Source organism: Bos indicus, chromosome 3 (assembly GCF_029378745.1).
Source record: "Bos indicus isolate NIAB-ARS_2022 breed Sahiwal x Tharparkar chromosome 3, NIAB-ARS_B.indTharparkar_mat_pri_1.0, whole genome shotgun sequence".
Classification (NCBI taxonomy): Eukaryota; Metazoa; Chordata; class Mammalia; order Artiodactyla; family Bovidae; genus Bos; species Bos indicus.
This window is the reverse complement of record NC_091762.1, coordinates 75,279,712-75,307,618: the sequence shown is the minus strand read 5'-3', so window position 1 is coordinate 75,307,618 and position 27,907 is coordinate 75,279,712. Positions and strand designations below refer to the sequence as shown.

The window sequence follows — 27,907 nt, the reverse complement described above, 5'->3', positions numbered from 1 at the left end:
ACAGGCCAATGGACATAGTTTTGTACATATGGAACACGAAAAAGCTGTATTACTACTGAAGAGTTTCCAGAACACAGTAGACCTAGTTATTCAACGTGAGCTTACTGTCTAAATATTTTTTATAAATAGTGAAGATACGTCTAGCCAGACCTAATGTTCAAATAAATTTATACATAGAAACAAATTTTGCCAATTGCTGGACCAATGGCAAACATTAGTGCCAAATGTATAATACTATAATGTTAGCACTGATCATCCTTAAAAATGTTAACTATATAAATATGATGTTCATGTGGTTATGTATTAGTTTTAATTGTCAGCCTCTGGCTGTGCATTGGTGCAGTTTTAGTTTTGATTTTGTTTTTTTTTTTAATTGAATAAGTTTCTTCTCAAAGTGGATTTCATATAATTTCGGAGCACGGAAGCACACACAAGCTCTTTATGAATTCTGCTCTCCATCAGAAACACTGCCTCAAAATTGTATATGCCTTTATACAGAAAATACAAATATAAAGAATTGTAATTCCCATAAAATATTTCTAGCACAAAGTATATGTTGGCATATAAACAAAAAGAATATAGAGAAAAAAACAATATTTTCATAAATTAAACATCTCGGATTGAGAAAGAAAATATATCTTAAAATAAGACTTTACTATATTGAATCTTTTTCAATAAAAATTACAAGATAATGCCTTATGAAAGTAACTGTACATATGGTATAAAGTGTTTATATTTGGTTCCATATTCATTTGCTAAATTCTCATAACACAGAGTGAAATATTTCATCAGTTAGCCATTTACCTCTGGGACCTGAATAAAAGATAGAACAACCTAATTTGTTCAATGCCTTTAGCTAATTACAATACAGACAGAGTTAAGAAACAGACTAAAGGTCATTGTAGATAAATCTTTTTCACCACAAATGTAAGCAGTGAATGATGGGTGGCAGCAAGGTGTTGCTTTATTTCTTTCAAGTTTATGTTGATTATAGCCCTGTGATTTCTTTACTTGTAAATGTGGAATTTATTTGTGTGTTGCTTTATCCAATTTGCTACTTTTAAATCATTTTAAATGAGTTTGGGGTATTGATAAAATTTATCATTAAGAAAGACTTGTTAGAAAGTTATGGGGGTGATAAAATAAACTTTGGTATTTAAATATGAAACTTCAAATATAATTTCTCAGAGCCATGGTCTATCTGTATTACTAATTTCCATGCCCACCTTGGAGGGCAAAGTAGAGAAAATATCTTTTTTCCCCCCAAAGTTGCAAAGTACATATAATCTTAAATTCTGTCTCACTGAAGAGAAAGATGAGCATCATTAATATAGAATTAGTTATTTTTACATTGGAACTGTTTTCCTTTACAAATGATCAAAATCCATTTTATAACCCTTTAAAACTGTTTCTTTTATGTATTAGTCATTCATTTGATTAAAATATTAATTTCACATTCCAGAATAATTTCCCAGAGTTGGTTATATGCATTCTCTCTCATATTTTGACATAGCTCTCTTTTTTTAAATATATATAATGAATTTACTTTACATGCCAGTGTTCCAAATATTTTGTTACGATTTTCACAATAGTATCATATATTGATGTCACCAAAGCTCTGAGAGTAATATTTGTAAGTTAACTGTTTTATGGGGGACATTGAAAATATTGTATTTTTGTAGGGTCTATTAAAATGAGTGTCACTTATTAGAAGTACAGTGGTATTTTTTTGGCAATAGAATTTGTCACTTGAAGGCAAATGATACTTCACTTTATAGATGATGCACTAATTTTGATGTTGCTTTATGTCAGGGTGACATTAAACTATGATTTTATAGGCTTTGATATTTAGCAAATGATTAAATGATTGGCCTATTTAATATGCTTCCCAGAAGTAACTTTTAAATGCATTTTAATATATTGACAATTTCTGATGAGAAATGTCTTCAGAGCCTAATTTTTTCTTTGCCAAAAACTCACACCAAACTACCATACCAGCCACTATATTAGGATGATCATCAGTAGTCAAGATCGAGGCCCTCACTGTCTTCCCAAGATCACTTAAAGGAGAAACAAGCTCATGGGTGTAGTTTGGTAGCCATGAAGCAGCTCCAGTCACCCCATTAGTTTTGTTAATCTTTCATGGGATAATTGGGAGAAGAGCCAGATAAAGGACTTCCCAAGTCTTTTTTCCTTATGTCAGGTTTCCGCATCAAACACAGGGTCTCAGGAGATGTTTCTGAGGCCAAGTGGAGAGAACCATGATCTAGTAAACCCTCTGCCACTCCTGATGTGACAGACAACACTGTCTTGGGCCATGCTTTACTCCTTCCTGTTCTCAGGAAATGAGAAAAAGAAAAAAGGGACCCCTGACCAACTGGAAATGAAGCTGATGTGCAAAGCACCTCATTGTCAATTGTACTGCCATGCTGCATACTGAAAAAAGGCAGGTAATAATGAAAAGAGGTATTTTTTTTTAGGTTGACTGAAAAAAATCATTGATCACTTACGGGGGAAGAGTCTTATTGATTCCATGGGTGACCAAAACCAATAATACACAAATTTGTGGTATTGGTTTTTTTGGAAGGACTGGCTTTGCTGTTTGAATTAGCATCTGGTTTATGCTAACAAAAAAGAACAAGCAAAAGTTAAGGGTGTCCCTTTAAAAAAGAAAAATCAACAGCCACAAAAAAGGGAGTGGAATTCATGTGACTCCAATAGACTCACCTTGGTCTTTGATTTTTATTAGGATCTTTCTGCTGAGAAAGCTGTCTTATACCTGACATGAGTAAGACATAATGGGAGGGAATGAGAAAAGTATTAGGTGAAAAGAATAAGCACTGAAAATTACTAGTAGAATTGTTGCAGATTTTGCAAGCCAAATAGAAATTAGTGGACTTTTTTTTTTTACTATTTACATGGCTTATCATACATTGTCACCAAAGCTCTCTTATGATAATTCTAGCTTACCAGACAACACAAGCTACCTGAACAAACATAACACTTTCAAAATATAAGGATCTTTTTGACAAGAAATATTGAAAGTCAGTATAACATACAAATATTTATATCATGATAATTTATTGCTTATTGAAATCTATCACATATATGTGTCCCAGTTAATAAGAACTGTAATTATATAGACGTCAAATAATCTGGGCCTAATGTTGGATTACCTCCTTCAGGATGGAAAGCAGTTTTAAAGAGAGAGTGACAAATCAGGATTGATTAGTTCTTAACCTTAAAGATGATTCCACATATATCACTAATATAATTACTTATTAGAAGCAGGACTGAGATATGTTTTAATAGGTGAGCTAAAGAGAGGGAGTATTCAAAGGAAGGAAAACTTTGAAAAAGTTAATTTTATATATTCATACATGAAAAGTATCTGAATTTGGCAAAATGACTGATGAAGGAAAACATTTTACTTTTAATCACAAAATCGATTTAATAGCTCCACCACAATTTAAAGCCTTGGAAAACAGTGTGTGTTTGCCAACTTGCCTTTCTATTGACTTTTAATGCTGTCCTCAGTAAATCTCTGCCCCTTGTTGGCACACAGATCAAGAGTCTATTCTGACAACTTCACACCTGGCAAAGGGCACCACAGCATAACCAGATGAAAAAACCATGTTGGCAGAGGACCACCACTCTAAGTCTTTGGTAAATTCAATCAACATCTTTGGCTGATTCCTGATACACTGACCAAATAACAGGTTTTTTGAAACACTGGGTCAGTAAAAAGTTATGCACATAATAAAATCTAATCAGTTAAGAAGACAGGTCCTTTATGTAGTATCAAGAAAAACAAGGTTGAGTTTTCCTCTCACAGAAATGCTAAATCATTCTGAGGCTTAATAAAATGTTCAAACGCTGGGTTGGTGATGTGCCCTGTCTTTTGGTTGTATTAGTGTTACCTGATCATCTGGGAATTGTGAGGAAATCTTCAATCTGCATGAACTTTTTTCCTTAGTAATACACCCAGAAAAGCATCCTGGCTTGGCCCAGAGTATTACCCCCATCACTCTCAGCACAACCATCCCTTGAGTATACATTACAGTGAGAAAGTAGAGTGTGGGCTGTGGAAAAATAAATGTGCAACAAAGAAAGCATGTAGGTCAATATTACAGGAGATCCCGGTCATCACCTCTCCAAGGCATCCTTTCAACCTCATTTGGTCTAAACTCTTCAGAGAATGTTTTTTGAAACACTCTACCATATGAAACTAAGGCAGATACAATCAAGTTTTCTAGTTATATTCTGAACCTTCTGGGGTTGTTTTTGGTTCTAGAATGCAAAACTGACCTGTCTTCCTCACTGCTGTTGCTGCTATAGATCCATACCTCCAATTCCCCACGACGTTCCAAGGGCAGATGACTGCTTCTGTCCTGCTGACACAAGGATAAGAGGCCCCCTTAGAGTTCTGTTTGGAGACCCCTGACTATCAACTAATGGTTCCAGCTTCCGGTTTGGGAGGAAATTTCTTGGGTGATCCAGGAACCTAGCGTAGTAGCATTAACCAAGGCTCAAAGGTGGAGCATGGATCATGTCTCTGACAGCATCAAACAAAGCTCGTGTGCAAGGGTGAAGCTGGCAGGTCTTCAATAGAACTGTTTCCACTTCTGTTTTTGAAACGTTGGCTTTTACTACGTTGAGGACACTCTCTGAGGCTCCCAGCTGATTGTCATGGGGACAGGTTACAATCGTCCTTACCTTTGACACTGTCTGCAAGAGAATGATTGGGAAATACTGTCCTGTGATAGTATAAACTCCATGATTTTAACTTTGGAGAATTCAAAGATTTCTGATAAATGGAGGGAGAAAGTCCACTCTAAGTTTTGAATAAAGAGGGTAAATGAAAACCTAGGAATTTTATTAAAGCCTTGGGCTTTTAACTTTTGATTATCATAATCTTCTCTGAGAGCAGTTCTTTAGGAAGTAAAGAGAGAAAAACAGAGAAGGAAAATAATTCACCGGCCCTATCTTTAGAAGCATTATTTTATCTAGTAGCTTTTTCTCTGTTGGATTTTGATGTGTAACAGTGAGCTCTTACTTTGCAACAACTCGATGAGCACTGAACGAGATAAGAAGTAGACGTGGATGTAAAGCAGGCACAGATGAGAAGGTTATCTCTACAGCCACATCAACCTCCCCTAATTTTCCTGGGCTGCATAACTCACTTTTCTTGGCCTAATTTTGTATTTTGTTAATAACAGCACCTCAGAGTAGAAGATTGTGAAATTCAAGCAGTGTTTATGTAGAAAGCAGTGAAATCCTGTGACTCTGCAGGTGAAAGTCTTATCCCTTTTTCTGTGGGTGGGGAGGCTTTTAAAATATTTCATTCTTTAAGCTAGTGTAACTTTTAATGTGTGTAGGAAAGGATGTTGAGGGGAAAAGTTAAATGAATCATCCAATCTTTCTCTACTTTTGAAAAAGTATATTTTTTCTCAAATCTATCCCTGTTACACAATTGTATTATTTGTGTCAGCTTTTTTTTCCCCCTTCTTCAAAATAACTGGATGAGTAAGCAGCCTAAAAATAGTCCAGTAACTCTATACCTAGAGTAAAACATCTTAGTACAGAGGCTTACTTTCATCAGCAAACTCTGTAATTCCTCCATAGGAGAACTGTAGCTGAATCTCAGATGCCTAAGGTATGTCATTCATAAATTCAAAACATTCAGGGACAGTTTATTGAGGAATATAACAGAAACATTAAATGTGATGTTAACAAATATTTGTTGAGCATCAGCTATATAGCAGGCACTACGAGGGCTGTAACATGGTCTCCTCTGCACAGAATCTCACAATCAAGGGAAAAGATGGGAGAACTTCCCAATCAAGGAGAGTACACGGCCATATGGTGAGTCCCTGTGCCCCTGCCCTCAGCCCATGCGTTGCAAAAGGAAGCAGCATCCTTATCTAGTCAAATCTCTGAGGTTTGAGCAGGTTACATGTGGAGCTATAAATAGGTCTTCCTACTGGGTTCTGTGGTCTTTGGGAGGTTATATGAATATTTCCCAAGACTTAGGACAATATTTGAGAGGCTAGAAGTGGCAAGAGTGGATGCCTTACTGGACAAGATAAATAGCAACTGTAATCCTTTGAATCTGTGAAAGAAAATTTCACCAATTTGTTCCAGAGAAGAGAGAGACTATTAGAAAAAATGATATCCTTCAACCTGGCTCTGCACTGTGCCTGTATGTCACTGACATGATGGAAGAAAGAGATAGAAGCTGTATTTTTAAAGGCTTGATGTGTTTGATTGAAGAGATTCTTCTATGCTTAATGTCCCCAAAGGATCCCTTCTATGACCACTGCTTCTTACAGGCCATCAAAAAGCATGAGTCCAGAGGATCAATATTAGAATCACTCATGACCCACGGAGAAATGCAATGAGTTGAATATTCATTCAGCTGGCTGCATGTCATGTTTATTTACCTCACTTACTTCAGTGAGGTGAAAAGTATTTTACTGAGTGCTGTTCAGACTAGCCCATGAAAATACTGTTTGCATTAAGTAGGATCAGACATTCACATATTGTGGACATCTGTTTATTCTTTCAAGAAAAGTTTGATTATTTGAATCTAGGAATTACTTGTTTTTCTTCATTCAATCTGTGCATATGCAGTGTTTTATTTTTTTTAATAATTTTATTGAGGTAGAATTTGTCCCCAGGTTTTTTTTGGGGGGGGGGGGGCGGTTATTGTTATTGTCTTTTTTTTGACTGCACCATGTGGCATGTGGGATTTAAATTCCCAGACCAGAGATCAAACCTGAGCCCCCTGCAGTGGGAGGTAAAAGTCTTAACCACTAGACCACCAGGGAAGCCCCCATACCAGTGTTTTGGACACCTAACATCTTTACCTTTCACTGAGTACTTTCTGATCTCAGCCTTTGCCCACAATGGTCCCTCTATTGAAATGTCTTCCTCTCCCCGTTCTCTTTGTAAAGTATCAAAATTATATGCAGCCTTCAGGATCCAGTTCAAAGATTACCACCATGAAAATTTCCCTAGTATTATATTGGAAGAAGTTTCTCTCCCTAATATTAATACCATCATATTACTTTTTGTAGGTTTTATAGTACTTATTACATTCTATCTTCAGTCATAGAGGTTTGATATACCTTTGTTCTTTCCTCTCTTATCACCTGGATGCTTCTTGGGAGGATCAGACAATACTTAAAAGAGGCATTCTAGACTGAAGGCACATCTGGTTTTGCTTTCTATGTATCCTTAGGGCCTGTAGAGTGTCAGAAGCATAGCAGGTGCTCAATAAATATTTGTTCAGTGATTAAGTGGATGATAGGCCTGGCACATAAACACATTTACTGGATTAAACAAGAAGTTGATGTTCAATTTACATAACAACTTTAAACCATGAAACGTTCACTTTCTCAATTCATTCTTTTCTTTCTTCAATTCTCCCTTTTAACCCAATCTTCCTCTCCTCCTCAGCATTTCTTCTAAGACCTTTTAGGTTCTCGTGCTATGTTTCAACTGGAGAAGGCAATGGCACCCCCACTCCAGTACTGTTGCCTGGAAAATCCCACGGACAGAGGAGCCTGGTGCGCTGCAGTCCATGGGATCGCTAGGAGTCGGACACGACTGAGCGACTTCACTTTCACTTTTCACTTTCATGCATTGGAGAAGGAAATGGCAACCCACTCCAGTGTTCTTGCCTGGAGACCCCCAGGGACGGGGGAGCCTGGTGGGCTGCTGTCTATGGGGTCATGCAGAGTTGGACACGACTGACGCGACTTAGCAGCAGCAGCTGTGTTTCAACAGTTGTATTTGATTTCCCTTTTATATTTTCTAAGGACCTTGTGATGTGCTTAGTCACTCAGTCGTATCTGACTCTGTTATCGCATGGACTGTAGCCTGCCAGGCTCCTCTGTCCATGGGGATTCTCCAGCAAGAATACTGGAGTGGGTTGCCATGCCCTCCTCCAGAGGATCTTCCCAACCCAGGGATCAAACCCAGGTCTCCCACAGTGCAGGCAGATTCTTTACTGTCTGGGCCACTAGGGAAGCCCATGAATATTAGAGTAAGTAGCTTATCTCTTCTCCAGGGGATCTTCCCAACCCCAGAATCAAACTATTGCAGGTGGATTCTTTACCAGCTGAAATACCAGGGAAGCTAAGGACCTTAAACACCGTCCAAAAAGTTTAAGAAACAACTTTTGTTCATTTAATTGGAGTACATCATATCAATCCTTTTGATTTCATTTGGGTCTTCTCTCCTTGGAAGAAGGCATGCAGATGGATGCCAGAAATCTCCCAGAGAAATGAGTGCAAAGGTTGAACTTATAGAGCCATGGTCTTGGTCTTAGAGTACCTTAGAGATAATCAAGCCCTGTTTCCACATTGTACCAGAGGCCCAAGACCTAGAGAGGGCAAGTGATTTTGTAAACCAAGGACACAAAAGTGCATGCTTAGAACTGGCTTTAGGTCCCTATTTAGGGTTATTCCGGCTCTACATTGTGACTTGGTAGATCACTTTATCAAGCTTTACAATTTGGAGAGTGGGCAGTAGTAAAAGAAGTTGTGATAGGGATGGCTAGGGAAAGGTAGTTGAGAAGCGCAAATCCCTAACCCTATTTTAGCTCTAAAATTTAATGAAACCACTGCCTAACGCTGCCTGTTCTAGAATAAAGACAAGTCTGTCCACAGCTTTTAGCTATAGTTCAGCATAACAATATTTTCACACTGCATTTTGGATCCTTTCATGGGAATATTCCACTATCCTCATCCATAAAGCAAAATGTCATATACTCCAGAATTCTCGGGCTACTGCAAAAGCTTTAAAATTAACATAATTAACTGTGTACAGAGATCACAGAAAAGAGATTACCTTAATAAAACCACATGCCCCCTCCCAAACTTTTATAGAGATCAGAATCTGGCCTGCTGATCTCAAAGCAGAAAGAAAAGATTTTCTACTGCCATTGCTATTAGTTTCATTAGGTACTTTGTTTGTAGGGGCAAAAAAAAAAAATTGGAATTCAACCCCTAAGGGGAGGCGGGCGGGGTGGGGAATGTCTGTTAGGAGAACACTAGGTTGGTAAGCTCCTAACCAAAGTTCCTTTATTACCTCATAGGATCTTGCTTTCCTTACAAATAAAGCATTTCTTTCTTAGCTTTCTCTCAACAGTATTTCCCGTTTGGGTTTCTGTTTGGGTTTCATAGCAAATTGAATTACAGAATTCAATCAGTCTCAAACATTAAATCTATTTCTCATTACTGCTGTGTTTATACTAATAATACTAATTATTCCATCTGCCTCTGCCTTTTTTGTGTGTGTGTGTGTGTCTGCCTTTTAATTTCTTTGTATGGGGAGAACTTGCTAACAGGCTGCGTAGGGCTTCTTTTAATGACATTTTGTATCTAGAAGCCATTAGTATATCCTGAAGGAAATTTCAAATCATTTTTTTTGATAGAAGGGTGCCTCAAACTGTCCAGCTTGGTCTTATAGCCCACTCTCTATGTATTTACATGAGGAAAAGAATGCCAATTTCTGTTTGAATAAAAATGAAGTGAAAATGAAAAGGGTAGTATTAATCGAGAGAGCAACATTATTTTAGACTAGCGAGTGGGTAAGAGTATTTCAGAAGAGCTGGAGTGCTGTATTTTAAGTAAGAGTTTCTAGAAAAGTGAGGAAGAGTAATAAAAGGCTGGATGAAAGGGAGAAATTAATGTTATTAGGGGAGTAAGAATGAGAAAGGGGAACGAATGGGGATGATAGAGAGGAACGGAAGGAATTGGATGGCAGAGATCAGACCCAGATTCAAACACAGCCTCATCTCTTGGTGACCACGCCCCCTTCAGACATCCCTGGAATTCCCTTCCTCTCCCTCCCTCTCTCCTCGCAGAAAGTGATGAAAAATAATGCATATATTAGAAATATGTTTCATTTCATCATTATTTAAAACAAGTTATTTTTATAATGTGGTGGATAATTTTTTAGTCATGTTGAGTTCAGTTCTGTTCAGTCGTTCAGCCGTGTCCGACTCTGCGACCCCATGAATCACAGCGCGCCAGGCCTCCCAGTCCATCACGAACTCCCGGAGTTCACGCAAACTCACGCTTTGTAGGAATACGTATGCAATTCTGAAGAGTTGCCACTAGATGGAGCCCTTATATCTATAGTACAATTTTATGTATCTCAATCAGCAAGTCTGTAGCTTGGATAACCCCACTCTGGACAGCCCGTTTTTATACCAGTCCTGTTGATAGAACAATAAATAAGTGTTAATAAACTATTTCTAAAACTGTTAACACCCTTTTTCATACTCTTTTGAGAGAATTAGTTTGAAATAATGCTCTAAATTTAAACAATACAGGCAAAAGAGTAAAAGTTTTAAGCTTATTTTAATCAGTTTCTATATTTTTGACTACATCTCTCAGGTTTTACCGACCACCCAGGACCCAACCACAGAAAGAAAGAGTCTCTCTCTCAACTTCAAGTGAGTGTGTGATTTTAAATTCTGATATTCCAGTTCAGATTAATTATGACATCTGCCAGTTTAATTGTTCTTTAACCTCCTTTGGTTCTCCAAATATTTTGTAGAGGTATTTTAACAAGTTTCCTTCCTATATGCTCATTTCAAATATGTAGGAAGATATTTACCACAAATTATTTAAAATATGTATTTTTAGATGACCCCCTCCAAAACTTAAACATCAGGAATTAACTATACAGGCCTGGCATGCTGTAGTCCATGGGTTGCAAAGAGTTGGACACGACTGAGCAACTAAAGTAAACTGAAGTGAGCATAATCTTGATTATGTAAATCTAAAAGTAGTCCAAATCTAAATATGTGTATATACATATACAGCTTTATTTCCAGGTGACACCTGGTAGTATCAAGGTATCCAGCATAAATTCTTAATTTTTCATTTTATCTATGTGTAAAGAAATTAATATTATAATCAGATTTGGGCTTTCCTGGTGGCTCAGTGGTATAGAATCTGCCTGCAGTGCAAAAGATGCAGGAGACATGAGTTCGATTCCTGGGTAGGGAAGATCCCCTGTGGGAGGAATTGGCAACCCACTCCAGTATTCTTGCTGGGAAAATCCCATGGACAGAGGAGCCTGGCGGGCTCTAGTCCATGCGGTCACAAAAAGTAAAATCCGACTGAGCGCATCATCAGATATTATGTATTATAAACCGAATACAGAATGTATTTCAAAACACATCTCATAAACTGATAATCAGATTCAAGGGGATGGTTTAAAATCTCCCCCAGCCTCCCTTCTTTCAACCAGAATGTCTGGGTGTTGAAGGCACAAAGCTCCTAGCAGCCTTGGTGACCTGTGTCCTCAAGCTATTTTGGTTCTTAGACATTTGGAATGTCAGGGCCTCTACTGGCTAGATCATTGTTTAAAAACCGAATGTTTCTGTTTACTTCTTCTAAGCTTATAATTATATCCTCACTCTCATGGCTTAGCGATGGCTTAGCCATCATCCTTGTTTGGTCCTCCTCTGTGCTAATTCCACCAAAGGCCTATTTATTCCTGTTTGTGGTATTTCTCTGCCAACCATTTAATCTTTGTTTCTTCTGAACCCAAGCAAAGGTAGAAAGAACACACAGTGTTCCTTCCCAAAGTCTATGTAAAACTGTTTAATCCTCCAGTGTTTTCCTCCAAAGGAAACAGTTTCCCAACCCACTACTAATACAGTATGTTCTTAGCAAATTCAGTCAACCTTCTTTGGGGGTTGGTGCTTTATATTAGGTTGGCCAAAAAGTTTGCTTGGATTTTTCCATCAGGTGTTATGAAAAAACCCAAACGAATTTTCTGGCCAACTCAATAACTTCTCTATGACCTGAAGCATGTTGATTTTAGTGCACCATCTTGGGTTTGCTTACCAAATGTGCTTTCTCTCTTTTCAGAAGAGAAAAATATCTCCTAAGCAAATTTAATTGTACACAACATGGCCACACATTTTAAAGCAAATACAGATGTTCACCATGGTTTCATTCTTTTTAATACAGCTTTTGCCTTGTTTTATTTGCTTTATTTTCTATTTCATCATCTTTTTTCCTCTCTTAGATTTCCAAGAGCTTTTCATGACAGTTTTGGCTGTGAAATCTGAACTAAATATTAGAACAAAAATTAGGAGAAATTTGTACTGAGAATGAGAAAAAAGTTACTTGAAAACTATTTCTGTACTCAAATAGTGTGGGGTTTTTTGTTTTGTTTATTAATGCTTGTGGTACTTTTTTATTTCTAGATTTTTTATATCAAATAGCACCTAAAGTATTTTCACATATAGAGTGTTTTAGGGTTAAAATACTTTAGTGTTTTAGTGCTAAAATACTTTAGCACCTAAAGTATTTTCACATATAGAGTATTTCCCTGGTGGCTCAGTGGTAAAGGATCTGCCTCCAATGCAGGAGACGCAGAAGATGTGGGTTCAATCCCTGGGTCAGGAAGATCCCCTGGAGGAGGAAATGGCAACCTACTCCAATATTCTTGCTTGAACAATACCATGGACTGAGGACCCTGGCGAGCTACAGTCCATGGGGTCTCAGAATCGGACACAACTGAGCGATTAAGTATGCACCACACACAGAGTATTAACTTTATATTCCTGGGAAGAAACTCTAGGTGAGGACTTTCTATCCAGCTGTCAGTTTAGTTCCCTCAAGTACTGAGATATTGATCCCCTCAGAGTACATGGACTTGTGACTTGTTGCTTTCACTTGGGGCCTGGAGAGACCTCATCTATTTTACTCACCTATACCCCATTATGCAGAACAAGCATGACCGTTTTCTGTCTGTGCCATGATGTAAAGAGGTTGGGAAGCTCTGGTTTTAGTTAAAACAAATGGGAAAATCACCAAGGTTGGGTTGGGTGTGGAGCCCTAAGCAGCTGAGGGAAGAGAAGAAAGTTGTGAAGAACGGTTGCTTAAAATGCCTACAACCCTCTGAAACACTCCTTGCATGCCTCCCACCACGTATAGGATGCCAACTGTCCAGCTGTGTCACCTCACTGAAAAATAAGTGAATGATGGACATATTTGACACTCCATTTACTACTGTTGATGTTCATGAAGCCAGGAATCACCCATAAAAGAGAGTTGTTAGGTTGTGGGCAAGATCCATTTTCCAAATTTGATTTTTCTTCTATGTTATCATTATACACAGTGTTCTTGACTTGCAACATTTGTCTTTACTTGCTGTCCTTCTACTTATTTTAATCTCTGAAAGCCAGTCTTTGGACATAATTTTTTGCCATACTAAAGGTGTCGTTCAATTTAGCAATAAGTGTTTTCCATTTGATATAATCACACAGTGTAATTGTGATCAAGACAGATTCCCTAGCAGGCCATCACTCTGTGTTCTTCATGAAACCATGAATGTTGCTAGCAAATGTTACCAATCTGTTTGTGACCATTTCTCAGAGAAACTCAAACTCAAGACTCTTTCTGTCTTTTGCAATCTCTCTCTCTCTGTCTGCATCTCTCACACACAGAGGCACACAGACACACACAGTATCAGGTACTAATTTTTTTTTTTTTAGGTTTTCACATATTTCTCCAAATGACCTAGATCATCATAAAATACTGAAAGGTAAGGGACTATGTCTTCTTCTTGTTCTTTTCTTTTTAAACTTCCCATATCCACAATAATATATACTCATATTTAGAATATTCATCCAGGCCTATATGTACATTTGAATAGTTCGCTAGCTTAGAGAGGTGACTAAGTAATTATCTCCCAAGTCTTCCTCTGAGCTATCCTAAGATTTGTCCTGTAGCCAATCTATGTGTTTATCCTTTAAGAAAAATTATCAGTGATTAAAACAACGTATCTCTTTTGCTGTGCATTTAATAAACATATGTTAATGAGCAAAGGATTTTGAGAACGGTGGGAAATAAAAATATAAATAAGCCATGGTCCTTCCTCTCAAATGCTCAGTCTAATGGAAAGACAGATGTGTAACCTGCCTAGTAAATACTACTGTGCTGCTACTGCTGCTAAGTAGCTTTAGTCGTGTCCGACTCTGTGCAACCCCATAGATGGCAGCCCACTAGGCTCCTCTGTCCCTGAGATTCTCCAGGCAAGAACACTGGAGTGGGTTGCCATTTCCTTCTCCAATGCATGAAAGTGAAAAGGGAAAGTGAAGTCGCTCAGTCATGTCTGACTCTTAGCGACCCCATGGATTGCAGCCTACCAGGCTCCTCCGTCCATGGGATTTTCCAGGCAAGAGTACTGGAGTGGGGTGCCATTGCCTTCTCCAAATACTACTATATAGGTACAAAATATAAGGTGATACCAGAGAACAGTGCAGTATCACTTTCTCTCCCAGAATAACAAAATGGCAAACACTTCCTTTCAGCTTTATTGTGTGTGTGTGTGTGTGTGTGTGTGTGTTTTTAATGTGGACAGAGAATATTTTTGGTTCCCCTAGGAAGGCAAGGTTCCTGTCCCTCATATATGTTCTTTCTCAAAAAGGACAAAGTCTCAGGTGACAGGGAGAATCTAATTCACTGCAGGATGTGTGCAGTGCATGCTCAGTCTCTAAGTCCTGTCCAACTCTTTGTGATCCCATGGACTATAGTCCACCAGACTCCTCTGTCCATGGGATTTCCCAGACAAGAATTCTGGAGTGGGAGCCATTTCCTTCTCCAGGGGATCTTCCTGACCTAGGGATCAAACCCACATCTCCTGCATTGGCAGGCGGATTCTTTACCACTGAGCCAAAGCCTGATAACAAATGCCTACTGTCCACTTAAAGAGCTCAGTCTCAGGAAAGGGAAGAATCTAACAATTAAACTTTAGGGTCTCTTGAAATCTTTGCTTTAAAATAATTTGTTTTAAACACCTTTAAAAATGTACATACTTCTGGTGGACTTGCATATTCTAAATACTTATGTACATAAAGAAAAGATTACACTCTTTGTATTAATAAACACCTTCATATTAGGAAGATCAGTTCAGTTCAGTTTAGTCGCTCAGTTGTGTCTGACTCTTTGCGACCCCAATGGACTGCAGCACGCCAGGCCTCTCTGTCCATCACCAACTCCCAGAGTTTATGCAAACTCATGTCCATTGAGTTGGTGATGCCATCCAGCCATCTCATCCTCTGTCGTCCCCTTCTCCTCCTGCCTTCAGTCTTTCCCAGCATCAAGGTCTTTTCAAATGAGTCAGTTCTTTGTATCGGGTGGCCAAACTATTGGAGATTCAGCTTCAGCATCAGTCCTTCCAATGAATATTCAGGACTGATTTCCTTCAGGATGGACTGGTTGTAGATACTTTTTTTGTGTAAGAACAGAACAGGGCCCATGAGAATTCAGAAAAAAAAAAAAAAAAACACTTGAGCAGTATACCTATGATACAATTTTCTAAAAATTAGAAGACTAAAGACTGCCTAGAACTATGGCGATACAGGCCAAATCTCACATGTACCATTTAGATGAACAGCTGAAATGCCTATGTGGTCAGTCCTCACACCCTTCTCTAAAGGTCCCCCAGTGTCGACCATTGCAACTGCCCTGGCATCATCTCCTCAGCACCAAGAAGTGGAAGTCATATAAACTTCCACAAGTTATTCTGAGGGGAAAATCTCCTCAGAGATTACACTGGCCAGAGAAATAACAGATATGGTTTTTACGCAACAAAATTTCAGAGTTTTTGTTTGCTATTTGAGATGAAAAATCAAGGATTTTCAAATTCAGGTTAGGATTAGCCTAGAGGTGGGACAGCAATGATATAATGAAGGTGGGTAGGTCAAAAGTATGAGTTCAACCATGGTCTGGAAAATTAGCTGCTATTGTGGCTGAAGTGGCTAGTGGGTTTTATTTGTGAACAATGTAGTGTCTCTGTGCAGCAACTCAGACAATGGGAATTATTAAAACTATGCGATGGACTGTGAGGCATGCTTGAATTTGAAAATAATATTGTGCTTATTAAATTCTTAGTCAGAGGTATTTTGACCTTCAGATATTACTTTGGGCATATTACTGAAGATCAAGGTTAAGGTATTGAAAAAAGCCCAGTAATTACATATGGTCAGTGGTCCGTATGCGAGGTCATTTTTTTTTACTTTATTAAATTGAACTATTTACCCAACATCTCACCTTAATCCAGAAAGAACAGCAATGGCGTGTGACGTTTTGGGTTTTTTCATAAAAATTATGTATATTTAAGGTGTACAACATGATTTGATGTACAAATACATAAATAATTACTACAGTCAGTCTAATTAACATCTCATTGCTTTGGTCACCATAGTTGCCATTTTGTGTGTGGGGAAAACACCTGAAAGATACTCTTTTTAGCAAATTTCCAATATTCAATACAATACTGTTAACTAGTCATCAATGCATATTAGATCTCTAGACTTATTCATCATATGCCTTCCATGTAAACACCATCATTCCATTCAATTTTTCTTGATTTCCAAATGCTTGTGGTAACTTAAAGCAAAAAATGTACTAATACTGGCAAGATTGGCTATTTGTGACTATATGCTGAACTGTATGATAAACTAGAGAAAACTCTGTAAAAGTTATGTCTATAACCCTTTAAGGTACATTATGTATCAGGGAGTCACTTAACCTCAGGAAATTGAGAAGGGAAATCAAATTATTTTAAAAAAATAAAGAAATCAAATTTAAATTCTCAGTACATCATGAGATGTTAAGTGTTTCAGATTCTTATCTGAAGAATGAACAGATGATGTAGAACTATTAAATAGTATCAGGTGGCCTCTCAGCCTGAAGGAACTCAGGTTGTCCAAAGTATGTCCAGTCAGTATAAAAAGATGCAGAAAAACCTAATCATTGTTTAGTTTAAAGCAGACTATTTAGTCTTCTTCTAGGCATCTGCTGACTGATTTTAGAGATGACAACAGAAATTAAAAGAAGCAGTCTCTTATATAGCGTATGTCAATTCCAAGGCATAACTGCTTGTGAAGATTCTATATTTTATTTGCCTGTTTCAGAAACAGATCTGCTGAACTGTCCTTAGTGCTTCATGGAGCTTTAAAGATTAGTCCCACATCAGTCTATTCGAATGCTTCCTACCTGCAAAACATGGATGTCTCAAATCCTGAAACTCACTGAAATATTGATGTAAAAAGTTATTTTAGCATAAGCAAGGACACTGTACTCAAATGTATTATCAAGATCACCTCCAAACTCTGCAAGTAGCAGAAAATAAGGTGTTTAACTGGATTTCAGAACCCTGTAGGCCCTCCTGGAAAAGCAGAAATTTAATGGGCTTCTAGCATTTCAAGAACTCGTTGAGACTGTCAAAGGTTTCAGTAAGAAATTCTAACAACTAGAACAGCAAGTCATTAGTGAGAAAGAAGAAAGCATCTCTAGTGAAATCTGTGTCCAGGGGACTTTAGCACTGCCCAAAGAGCATATTTTATTCAGACCATTTGAAGTTAGATGTACCCCCAACCCCCCCCCGCCCCCCGCCCCGACAGAGACTGCTGTACAACAGTGGCTTGTCTCCTACTTCCTGGGTGACGTTGTTTTTAGCTTTTGTATATGTTGGGAGGGTGAGTCAGGTGAAGGGTTTCACTACTACTTGAAAACTAGCTCTCCAAGAAAGGTGAAATCAATTCCTCTATAGTGTGACTTTCCCTCCTCTCCTTAGGGCAGTTATACTTAAACATGGGCCAAGCTGAAGTCACAGAATGAGGTATTTAATCATAGGATTTCAGAAAGTAGCCCAACTAGAGAATAGTCTCCTTAGAGCCTCTGAAAGTGTAATATGTAGGTCTGCTTTCTCAGGATAGGTTGAAACTCCAAGTCCTTATTATAGATTGTCCTGATATCCTACTCTGGTTTGATCAGTTTATTATCAACTCCAGAATGACAAAAGAGGGCACACAGGAGGCCTTGTATCGGATAAATAAATATTTACTAAATAAAACAAATTTAAATTCTACTTTCAAAAGCTGTCTTGTGGAGGGGCAGGGGGAACCATCGATTTGAAAGCTGCTTTTGCTGCTGTTAATTTTTTAGTATTTGAAAAGATGTTTCAAGCAATAACATATTAGGTGTGCAATACTCCTGCCAGGCAGTGTGTGGGGCTTTGGAAAGGTGAAAATTGTTACAGCAAGCTGCTTTCATTTATTAAGCTAAGCACGCATATGCCTTTTGAAGGGTCCCTTTGATCATAAAGTTAACATTTGTGCTGTTCATCACCAGAGGTTTCACAAGGCCCCCCTTATCCATTCTACAGCACACTTACTGCTTTCTTCCTGTATCCCCAGATAAGTCTCCAGGACCAGATACCAGCAAGTCATTTTGTCTGTTTTCATTAGTTTGGCCACACAAGGAATATTCTTTCTTTACATCTCAAGTGCTCAAATTGCCATGTGAAAACCAACTCTCTATCAGTTTCTCTCCATATTTAATTCCCAGCTTTTTTTTTCATTTTCTGCATTGGTTCCCATGGTAACAAGTCTGTTGGCAGAGAAGGTGTGACTCTGATTCTAGCTTTCTGCACAAATTCAAAATTTTTCTAGTGATCCTCAGGCGAGTGTCATATAAACAGGAAGCAAGAGAGCACAGTTCCCTAAGCTAATGCCTCTAATCCCTTACCCTGCCATATGCATTTCCCACCCTATTCCCCAAACCAGGCCTGCTGACCCCAGAGAGGAAGGTCAGCACTTAAGCAAACTGTGCAGAGTCCCTTCACCTGTCAATACAAGGATTCAAAGGGCCCTTATATCCAACTACAGATGCAAGCGTTGAAATCTTTTCAGTTGGCTTCCTCTTCTAAATGTCAGTGACTTAACTGACATGAATGCATAATTAATGACGTCATCTGGGGGCAAAGTGGAGAACCAACTTGCACTCATTTTTCTAAAAAATTTTCTCAGTGTGCTTCTAAGATGTTTACACCCCAGGGATTATGTAGATCTTGAAATAGCCTTAAATCAGTGTCTCATGATAAGTGGGGACATTGATTAAACAGACTTTCCCCCAATAGGTAGTTAAGTGGTATGTGAGAGAGGGCAAGCAAGTCATCCCAGAAAACTGAGTTCCTGAAGAGAGATTAATAAAGACGTAGATAAATGAAGAGGACATTGTCCCTGGTGGCTGATTGTGAACCAGGGAGCTTCAGTTGGCACAATTCAGGGTTCAAGAATGGAAAACTAAAGAAATGAAATAAAACGAAAGCTAAGGAAATGGAGTGTAGAGAAAGGAGTTTTTAAGAGTGAATCATTTGCAGAAAGGGGCCTTCAGGTAAGAACGGCTTCTTGCAGACTTTGACCCAACTCTATCCACAAAATATTTTTCCAAATAGTTTCTTTTAAAAATAGATTATATTTCTTTTGAATTTTAGAATTCCTTTGTGGCTTGGCATTGTTATACGCCTAGCAACCCCATATCTCCTAGGTCCTCAATATTTAGAAAAAAGCAGGAACTGTTCATCACAGTCCTCATATCTGAATGTGCTTTTAACATTTTTCTTTTAGAAAAGTTAATGAATTCAGGGGAATGAAAATAGACATTAGAAATTAAAATATGGGTATCTAAGCTATAGTTAAGAAAATTGTAAATGGTTGCTTTTTTTGTTGGCTCCTATAAAATATGTGATGCTTATGCACACTGAAGTTTTAAAGTTAGCAGATTATATTGTACAAAGGTATTTTTTGCCCTTTAAAAGTTATTTTCCTACATTAAGAAGTTTTCTTATATTAGAAACTTTTTATTGAAACTCAGGTTTTATGTCTCTGTATAGACAGACATAGGTGTTTTTCTTTGCACACTCATTTTGCACAGGTAAAGGAATGAGTTAAACAACGCCCAGGTATGCAGGTCAACTGACCATTATATTAGCTAGATTAGGAAGAGTATTTGATGAATGGAGGAAAAAAAAATCACCTTATATTTCTTTGTGTCTTTCTGTCCCTCTTCCCCTTTCCTTATTTAGCCAGGAAATCTTATGTAATTTTTGAATAGTCCACAGGAAAACCAAGATGAAACTCTCAGGCAGATATAATATAAAGCAGTTCCTGTATCAGCTATGGTAATTTATTTTCAGAATGTACTGCTGTAATAAGTTTTATTTTCAGTACTTGCAGTCTTTCCACACAGAGGACTCTTATTGGTCTTGAATGTGGAAAGGCATCTGTTCAGGGCAGAAAGAAATGTTTTATGTTGTCTTACTCTAGAAAATTTGGTTTTAGCTTTGATGACACCTAGTGTCAATGGAATGCAATAAATGTTTAATACGCTTTATGATGTTTAGGCATTTCTCGTTAACATCCTCAGCTACGTTTTCCTCCTCAAAAATGCAAGCCTTAGTATTGATGTGAAAAATAATTGACACATAAACCACATATTTTTAATCTCAAGAGCCAATCAAGTTTCTCTGTGTATTCAGTGTATAGAAGGGACTAAAGGAAGCTTAAGGACAATGACACTGTCTTCGTATGAAAGAGGAATTTTTTCTTAGTTGAAAATGAGAGGTAAAATCTACTGAATTCTGTTTATAAATTTTAAAGACCACCAAAAATAACCTTGCAAAAGATTTGCAGGTACTGTAGTTTTATTTTTCCCACTTGATAACCACCTAAGGGCACGCCCCCACCCAGCTGTATATAAATAAAGTATAATATGAACTACAGTCTCTTTCTATTCAGAGAAGAAATCTTAAATTAACAACAGCAAATCTAAACAAAGATGATGATAAAATTTTAATTGGCTTAAGAATTAAAAGGATACTAGATACTATGTTTTTAGGATTTTTAAGTATCCATGAAAATTCTTTCATTCCTAAAATATTTTATAGTTGATTTCTTTTGACCTCAGTTATTTTGGGGCATAATCCTTTTATTATCGTATAATGAATCTCTAATTCCACCTATTTACTTAATATTTTTCCATATGCTAAACACATGCATACACACACATTTTCCACTTTTCGTTTGAGGTCATATAATTCAGTTAGTGAAATATTTCACTCTTCTGTAAGTTTAAAAACTAAATCCTAAGCAGAGATGCAACACTGGGCCACAGTTTTAATAAAATGAAGACAGTCTCTAGGCTCATACTCTTTTATGACATCTGATTTCTCTACCATATGTGCAGCACAACAGTGACATCTTAAGGCCAAGTAACTAAAGCTCCTTTAGCCAGAGAAAGAACTTGAATTGGGATCTGTGTTCAAAGAAATTCCATTTTATTATTAAGTACTTTTCAAGTTTACAATTTGCAATTGGTAGATCTTAGAAGTGCTTCTTTATTTATGACTTCTTTTGCAGTCTTTGTGAACATTTTAATGTGTACTAAATGCTAACATTTTACATAGACATACTGTATATTAATGCATGCATTTCACTGCATAGTTTATTGACACTCCCCTTGTAAAGCTTTTATGGAAGAAACAATAAGCCACGGCAGTATAGCAAAAGAGGCTTAATCTTTATAAATTGGGGCCTTTTCTGCCTCTTTGCTAGCTTAGGTGGCTGTATACAAATTTGGGTGGGAGGGGCTGGAAACACCTCTTACCATTTAAGGTTTTCTACATGGTGAACTCTAGCCAATTCGAAACAAATTGCTTACTTTAATAAAAAATTTTACCATTTTATAAAAAGATAATCATGACATGTTTAATTGAAATGGCTGTGTTGTAATTAATATTTTGAGATAATTGTGATTTTGAGCTTAAATTATATATAAAAATTGTCATTTTTGTATGTGTTAAAAAAAAACTACTGTATCACAACAGTACTTTTTAGTTGAACTACATATTGATGTAAATAAAAACTGAATGAAGACATATTTACAACTTTATTAACATAGATTGTGAATGTAGTTAATGGTTTTTTTTTTGCTGTATGAGACCATGACAACCTTGAAAGCTGCTTCATTTTATGTGCAAAGAACTCCTATGGATCTATATTTTAAATTTACTGAATCAATGAAGTTACTTTGTCAGTTAATTTGCAAATGCAAGCTGTATTCTCCAGTTTTATTTTATGTATTGACACTAAACAGTAAAGGTGTACAATGTGATTAGAATGCATTTTGAAGATGCTTTCTGTACAGATACAAAATACAGGGACTATAATAATGCTGTGCAGTGTATAGCAAAGCCATTTTTCGGCTTTGATGTACTCAACTTTTTCAGTATTTAAAAAAGTGTTTTGAATAACATAAAAGTCTCTTTATTGTATAAATAATAAAATGTCACCTTATTGTAAAGTGTCTTTTGTTTAATATGGAAGCTGATTTCTTAGGGAGCAACAGAGTTGTTGTATGAAAAGGGAATGTTTATTTTAAACCAAAAACATAAACATTGTAATCAATATTTGAAAAATGTAACTTTTTAATGAACATGTAGTATTTATCTTTATTAGCAATGATTTTTTTCATTATATGATTATGTCTCACTCACCCAAAAGCTATCTATCCATCCATTATCTACTTACCTACCTGTCCACCCATCTATTTATATAAACTAGTTAATACGGTCTATCAATTGGTTACTTAACAGAATCACATAGTACATTTTATAATGACTGACTAGCCTACTTCTGATATTTTTGGTGTAAATACAAATGTTTATATTTAATTTTTATTAAATCCAGTTCATCTATAACAAATTACTTTTTAGAAAATTACCGCATGACTACAAATTTAGTCTTATTAACGTTACTAGCAAATTTAAAAATTAAGACCTTGGAAATTTAAAAAAAATGAACAAGGAAAGATCAGAGCACATCAACAGAGTAATTATACATACAAGTACCTGCTTAGTATTTAAATAAAACACATTTTAAGATTTCTATGCAGTATATGCTCTTATTTTCTGTTGCTGTTATCTATAAAATTAATAAAATTTCAGTATTTTTTTTTAAAGAACAGAAGGTATCATTTAAATGCTCACACTCTGAGGGAAAAATATGCAGACCTAATTTCTTTAAATGTGTTGAATCTAGAAATACTAGGTTGTTGTATGGAAACTTAGTACTAAAGCATCTTAAAAAAAAAAAGTCCAATCAAGTTTTAAATTCAAAATTGTGAGAGCAATTAAAACACTTTTACTATTTTCTCCACCAATAACTGTATCTTGTGAACCATTTCTGTGACATTAGAAACCCCGGTAAAATGATTTCATGAAACATGGGAAAAAGACTAGGAAAAAACATTTCAACTATATTAAAACAAAACAAGACAATAAATATTAATTTGAAACTTATACTGATACCAACCATATCACAAAAGTCTTATCATGGATAATGAAAAGCCTTATTTTTTTTTAATGCCAAAGAGCAGTATTAAATAAAATTCAATTCAATTGTATAGTCAATGAAAATTTAGAAATTAAAACATAAGTTTAAAGAAAACATAGAAATTGGATGGTCATATTCAAGTCAGTTGGTCATAATATACGTAACACAGTAGAAATGGGAAAAAAAATCCATCGCTACAAAAATGCTTTGTCATTATAAAAATATTTAACTATAATAAATAAAAATTCACTTTTGAAGAAACTGTCTGCTATGTGGGAATGAGGGAATTTTTTTTTGCATAAATCTTATGCAAAACATTTAGAACAAATGAACACAATACGTGGTTACACCATCATAAATGAAGATAATACCTTAGAAAAATGTTAGTTATCAATTTAAGAAGTCTAAGAATTAACATGACCAAGACTATGTAATGACTTCAATTTAAGTAGGAATTCGGTCTCTCAAATACTCCAAAATAGCAGCTGTTCCTTTCATTAAGATGGCTGCTCGAGGAACGCGGAATGGATTTCCATCTAGAAGCAACGTCCTAAACAAAAGAGAGAAATCAGAATTTTAACATTTTCCATTAGGGAGGCATTTCTTCTAATTTCATTTACTATTTCATAAGTAAAATATATGTATTATTTTTTGAATTGTCCCTTTTCATTCTAAGCATTTAAACAGAACTGTAACTATAATGATGACTGAAATAACATTAATTGAATACTCATTACATGAAAGGTATGGTTCTAAGTAACTTACATTCACTGACTCTCTTAAAGATCTTGACAATTCTATGATGTAGGCACCATTAATATTTCAATTTTAAGAAGGACTTGTCCAAGATTAGTTATTAAATAGAAGAGCTGTGATATGAATCATTATTTTACCCATCACCTCCTCAATCTTATAATGACCATATACTAAATGGTTGAATTATATTTACACACGTGCTAGAATGAGCAAACTGACAAATACTCATATCAAAGACTATAACACAGTCAATATATCCTATCCACACCAGGAACATTAACACGTCTGTCTTTGTACTTCCTCCCTTGACCAGATGCACTTATAAAACCTATTTAAATGTTCTGAAATGAGTACAGTTTAAGATCTAAGAGCTGGTTGATTTACTTAATTAATTTAATGAAATAAATTATAAGAGATTTTTTTTTTATTTTTCAATAACTTAAGTGTTTATATAAACAAAAGTTAAAGGATTCACAACATATTATACAGTAGATCTAAATTATATCTTCAAATGTATCTGTGTGCCACGGGAATTCTTAAAAGAATCTTTTAAGTCTTTAAAAAGACTGATTTTCTTAATTTATAGAAAAAAAGTTAATTATAGTCAATCTTCATTACTCATAGACTCCAAATTTGCTAATTTGCCTGCTCACTAAAATTTATTAGTCACCTCCTAATCAATACATGTGACACTTTGAAGATCATTTTGGACATGTACAGAGCAGCAAAAAATTTGAGTCACTTAACACTGAGGACAAAAAAAGGTGACGCTCTGTCTTGTTTCAGCTCTCATACCATAAACAAGTGTTCCTTCCATAGTCTATTAAGTGCGACTTTTTTTGTATTATTGTACTTTTTCTTGGTGATTTTGCTGTTTAATATAGCCTGCAAGCATAATGCTGACGTATTCCTAGTTTTTCTAAGCACACGAAGGATGTCATGTATCTTACAGGGAAACACACACGTTAGATAAGCTTCATTCAGGCATAAATCATAGCACTGTTTAGCCATAATTCAATATGAATGAATCAATATTAAATAAGGCATCTTAATGCAGAAACACACATAACACGAGATTATGTGTGGATTGGTTGATGAAAATGTGACCAGAAGCTTGAAAGAGCCTGACTCTGTGCTTCCCCTAGGGAGTAACGGTTCAGTATTTGCTAAGTTGGTTTTCACAGAGACTTTATAGAATACACTTATGGAACATAACAAGAATCAACTCACTTGCCTTCTATAATTCAATAATTGAGGTACCAAAGATATCAGTGCTGCCCTAGTAAAGTAAAATATTTAAGCCATTATATGCAGTTTTCAATAATTAAATTTTTCTGACACATTCTGTTTAACTACTAGGCTTGCTGTTCATGTCTCAAATTCCCTTTATATTCACTTAACAAGTACTCATTAGGTGCTTACCACTTTCTCGGCAGTGGGATAACTCTTGTACAGGAAAAAGAAATGATATAAATAAGTCCTAACAAAGCAGGATGGGAAATCTTAGTCCCTCTGCCTGGAGTTTTGGAAAGGTTTTCAAAGGTGATAATTAGGTTGATTACTGACAGAAGCAGGGTAAAGGCACTTGAGGCTGAGGTAATAGCAAACACAGAGTACGAAAGACCCCGCAGGGCTTGAAACAACTGGTAGTCTATAATCAGATTTTAAAAATCCCTATCTGCACAGCTAAGGAGTTGACATTTCCCTGATGTTTTTATGCAGTAGTTTCAGGTTATACACATACAGAGGGATGAGAAAAGTATCACTAAAACAATCAACATGTATGATAGATGTGTACTATACTTACACATATATCATGCTATATACACATACAGAGGGATGAGAAAGTATCACTAAAACAATCGACATGTATGATAGATGTGTACTATACTTACACATATATCATGCTATATACACATACAGAGGGATGAGAAAGTATCACTAAAACAATTGACATGTATGATAGATGTGTACTATACTTACACATGTATCATGCTACATAAACAAAACTAAAAAATACATTTGGTAAAATTTGGAAAACAGAATTGGGATTCAGAGTTTTGTTACCTTTTATTTTTAACAGGACATTACATTTTTTATTTCAACTTGCCTGCAAGACTACCTCAAAAAACAAACAAACAAAAAGAAACAAAAACACTTCCACAATTGAATACATGAAAAAACTTAGCACTTACCTTAAGTTCACACAGTTACCAAGCTCTGGTGGAATCTGTAGGAGGTCATTATTTTGAAGGTCCAATGTGATCAGATTTTCCATTGTCTTCATTTTCTGAGGGTCCAAAGATCCAACCTGATTATTACTAATCAAAATTGTTTCAAGTGTGGGAATTCGATACAAAACTTCAGGTAGTATTTTGAACCTATTAGAATATGAACAGAACAAACAGGAATCAGAGGCAAAATTATCCCCTAGATGATGGAGGTTTGATCTAATGACATAAAGCTTTCTTAATGTAAGGTTTTTATTTTTTTTTTAATTTGGTATAAGTTCTGCACTTAAATTTTTCAGAAAATTCTTAAAAATGGATAAGCTTTGGAAAACTTGAAATATACGTTAAGTGGACAGACTTGTAGCAGTTTCCATTTACTATACAAAAAAATCAAACAAAAGTTCTGAGTAAATTCCCCCATGTTTTTATTTTCTCCTTCAGGAGACAAGGAAATCTTCCTGAAGTGCTCTTTATAAAATGTCTCCACGTAGGTATTCTTCCTTAGTTTACTTTTATTTCTTATGAAACAGAATTACTGCCAATATTTAAAGTAAAAGAGATTTATACTTTGCTTTGACTTAGGCTTCAAAAATGACTAATTCAGTCATTTTTCCAACAATCAAAAATATATTCATTTTGGTTTTTGAAAACATTATAAAACAACTATAGGTTGCTGGCTTCTTATTCAAAGTAACCCTGAAGATGCCACAAGAGAGACGGGAAAGTTGATGGCTCTCAGAGCAATTCTCAGTAACACTTCAGGATCCCTGGGTTGGGGGAAAAGAAACTAGCTTGGTTTTAACGTGAGGCAAACTGCTGCCTCAACTAGAAAAGAGAAGGATGTGGTGAAGGAGAGCTGTATAGTGGTGGCCTTTTCACTTCCCCATACTGCCCTTCCTTTGCTGCCTTGATGTTAAAAAAAACTGAACTACAATGAAGGGTAAATTCATTAAGGAAGCTCCAAAGTTACAGAGGGACGGAAGAGTCAGTAACACAAGTACAGATGGACCAAATCATCTTGAGTAGTCCCTCCAACTTCTCCCACAAACCATGAACAAGATAATTAAAAGTGATGCAGCTAACCAGTTAACACAGAAGTTAAGGTTAGGTTTGCCAGCTCCTAAAGAATTAACAATGCAATTGATAGCTCAATGCATGAGTGCATGCTTAGTCACTTCAGGCGAGTCGGACTCTGTAACCCTGTGGACTGTAGCCCTCCAGCCTCCACTGTGCATGGGATTCTCCAGGCAAGAATACTGGAATGGGTTGCCATTTCCTTCTCCAGGGGATCTTCCCAACCCAGGGACTGAACCCGGGTCTCCTGCGTTGCAGGCAGATTCTTAACATCTGAGCTACCAGGGAAGGCCCTGATATAGACAACTCAACAGAGAACTGATAGTTCATATCAATAGAGAACTGATAGTTCAATTCACAAAAATTAGAAGAATCTGAGAAGTACTTATATTTTTAAACAATGACAGCAAAAGTATTACCTATACTCAAGAAACACAAATAATTGAGTAGATAGAAAAAAATTAATAGGCAGTATTTTAACATCACTGTGCCTTAGATTTCTTATCTGTAAATGAGCATGAATAACAGTACTAAAATTATATACTTGTTACAAGGATTAAATGAAGGTATAGGAAGGTCATGGGACAGTATCTGTAATATAATAAATGTTAGCCACTACTATTTATAT

The 27,907-nt window shown here is 36.3% G+C and overlaps 2 protein-coding genes across 9 annotated transcripts in view; one reads left to right on the top strand and one right to left on the bottom strand.

The window, feature by feature from the left end:
* LRRC7 (leucine rich repeat containing 7) overlaps positions 1-22,187 on the top strand; it is a 631,844-nt gene extending 609,657 nt beyond the window's left edge. For all 7 annotated transcript variants that reach the window (XM_070786332.1, XM_070786329.1, XM_070786328.1 and 4 more), the window contains one exon: positions 5-22,187. In XM_070786332.1, the coding sequence (XP_070642433.1) occupies positions 5-112 (108 nt within the window). In that variant the 3' untranslated portion in view covers positions 113-22,187. The remainder of the gene's footprint in view (positions 1-4) is intronic.
* Positions 21,142-27,907, bottom strand: part of LRRC40 (leucine rich repeat containing 40) — a 41,181-nt gene continuing 34,415 nt past the window's right edge. For both annotated transcript variants that reach the window (XM_019957276.2, XM_019957275.2), the window contains 2 exons: positions 26,170-26,355; positions 21,142-23,768 (listed from right to left, as the gene is read on the bottom strand). In XM_019957276.2, the coding sequence (XP_019812835.2) occupies positions 23,663-23,768; positions 26,170-26,355 (292 nt within the window). In that variant the 3' untranslated portion in view covers positions 21,142-23,662. The remainder of the gene's footprint in view (positions 23,769-26,169; positions 26,356-27,907) is intronic.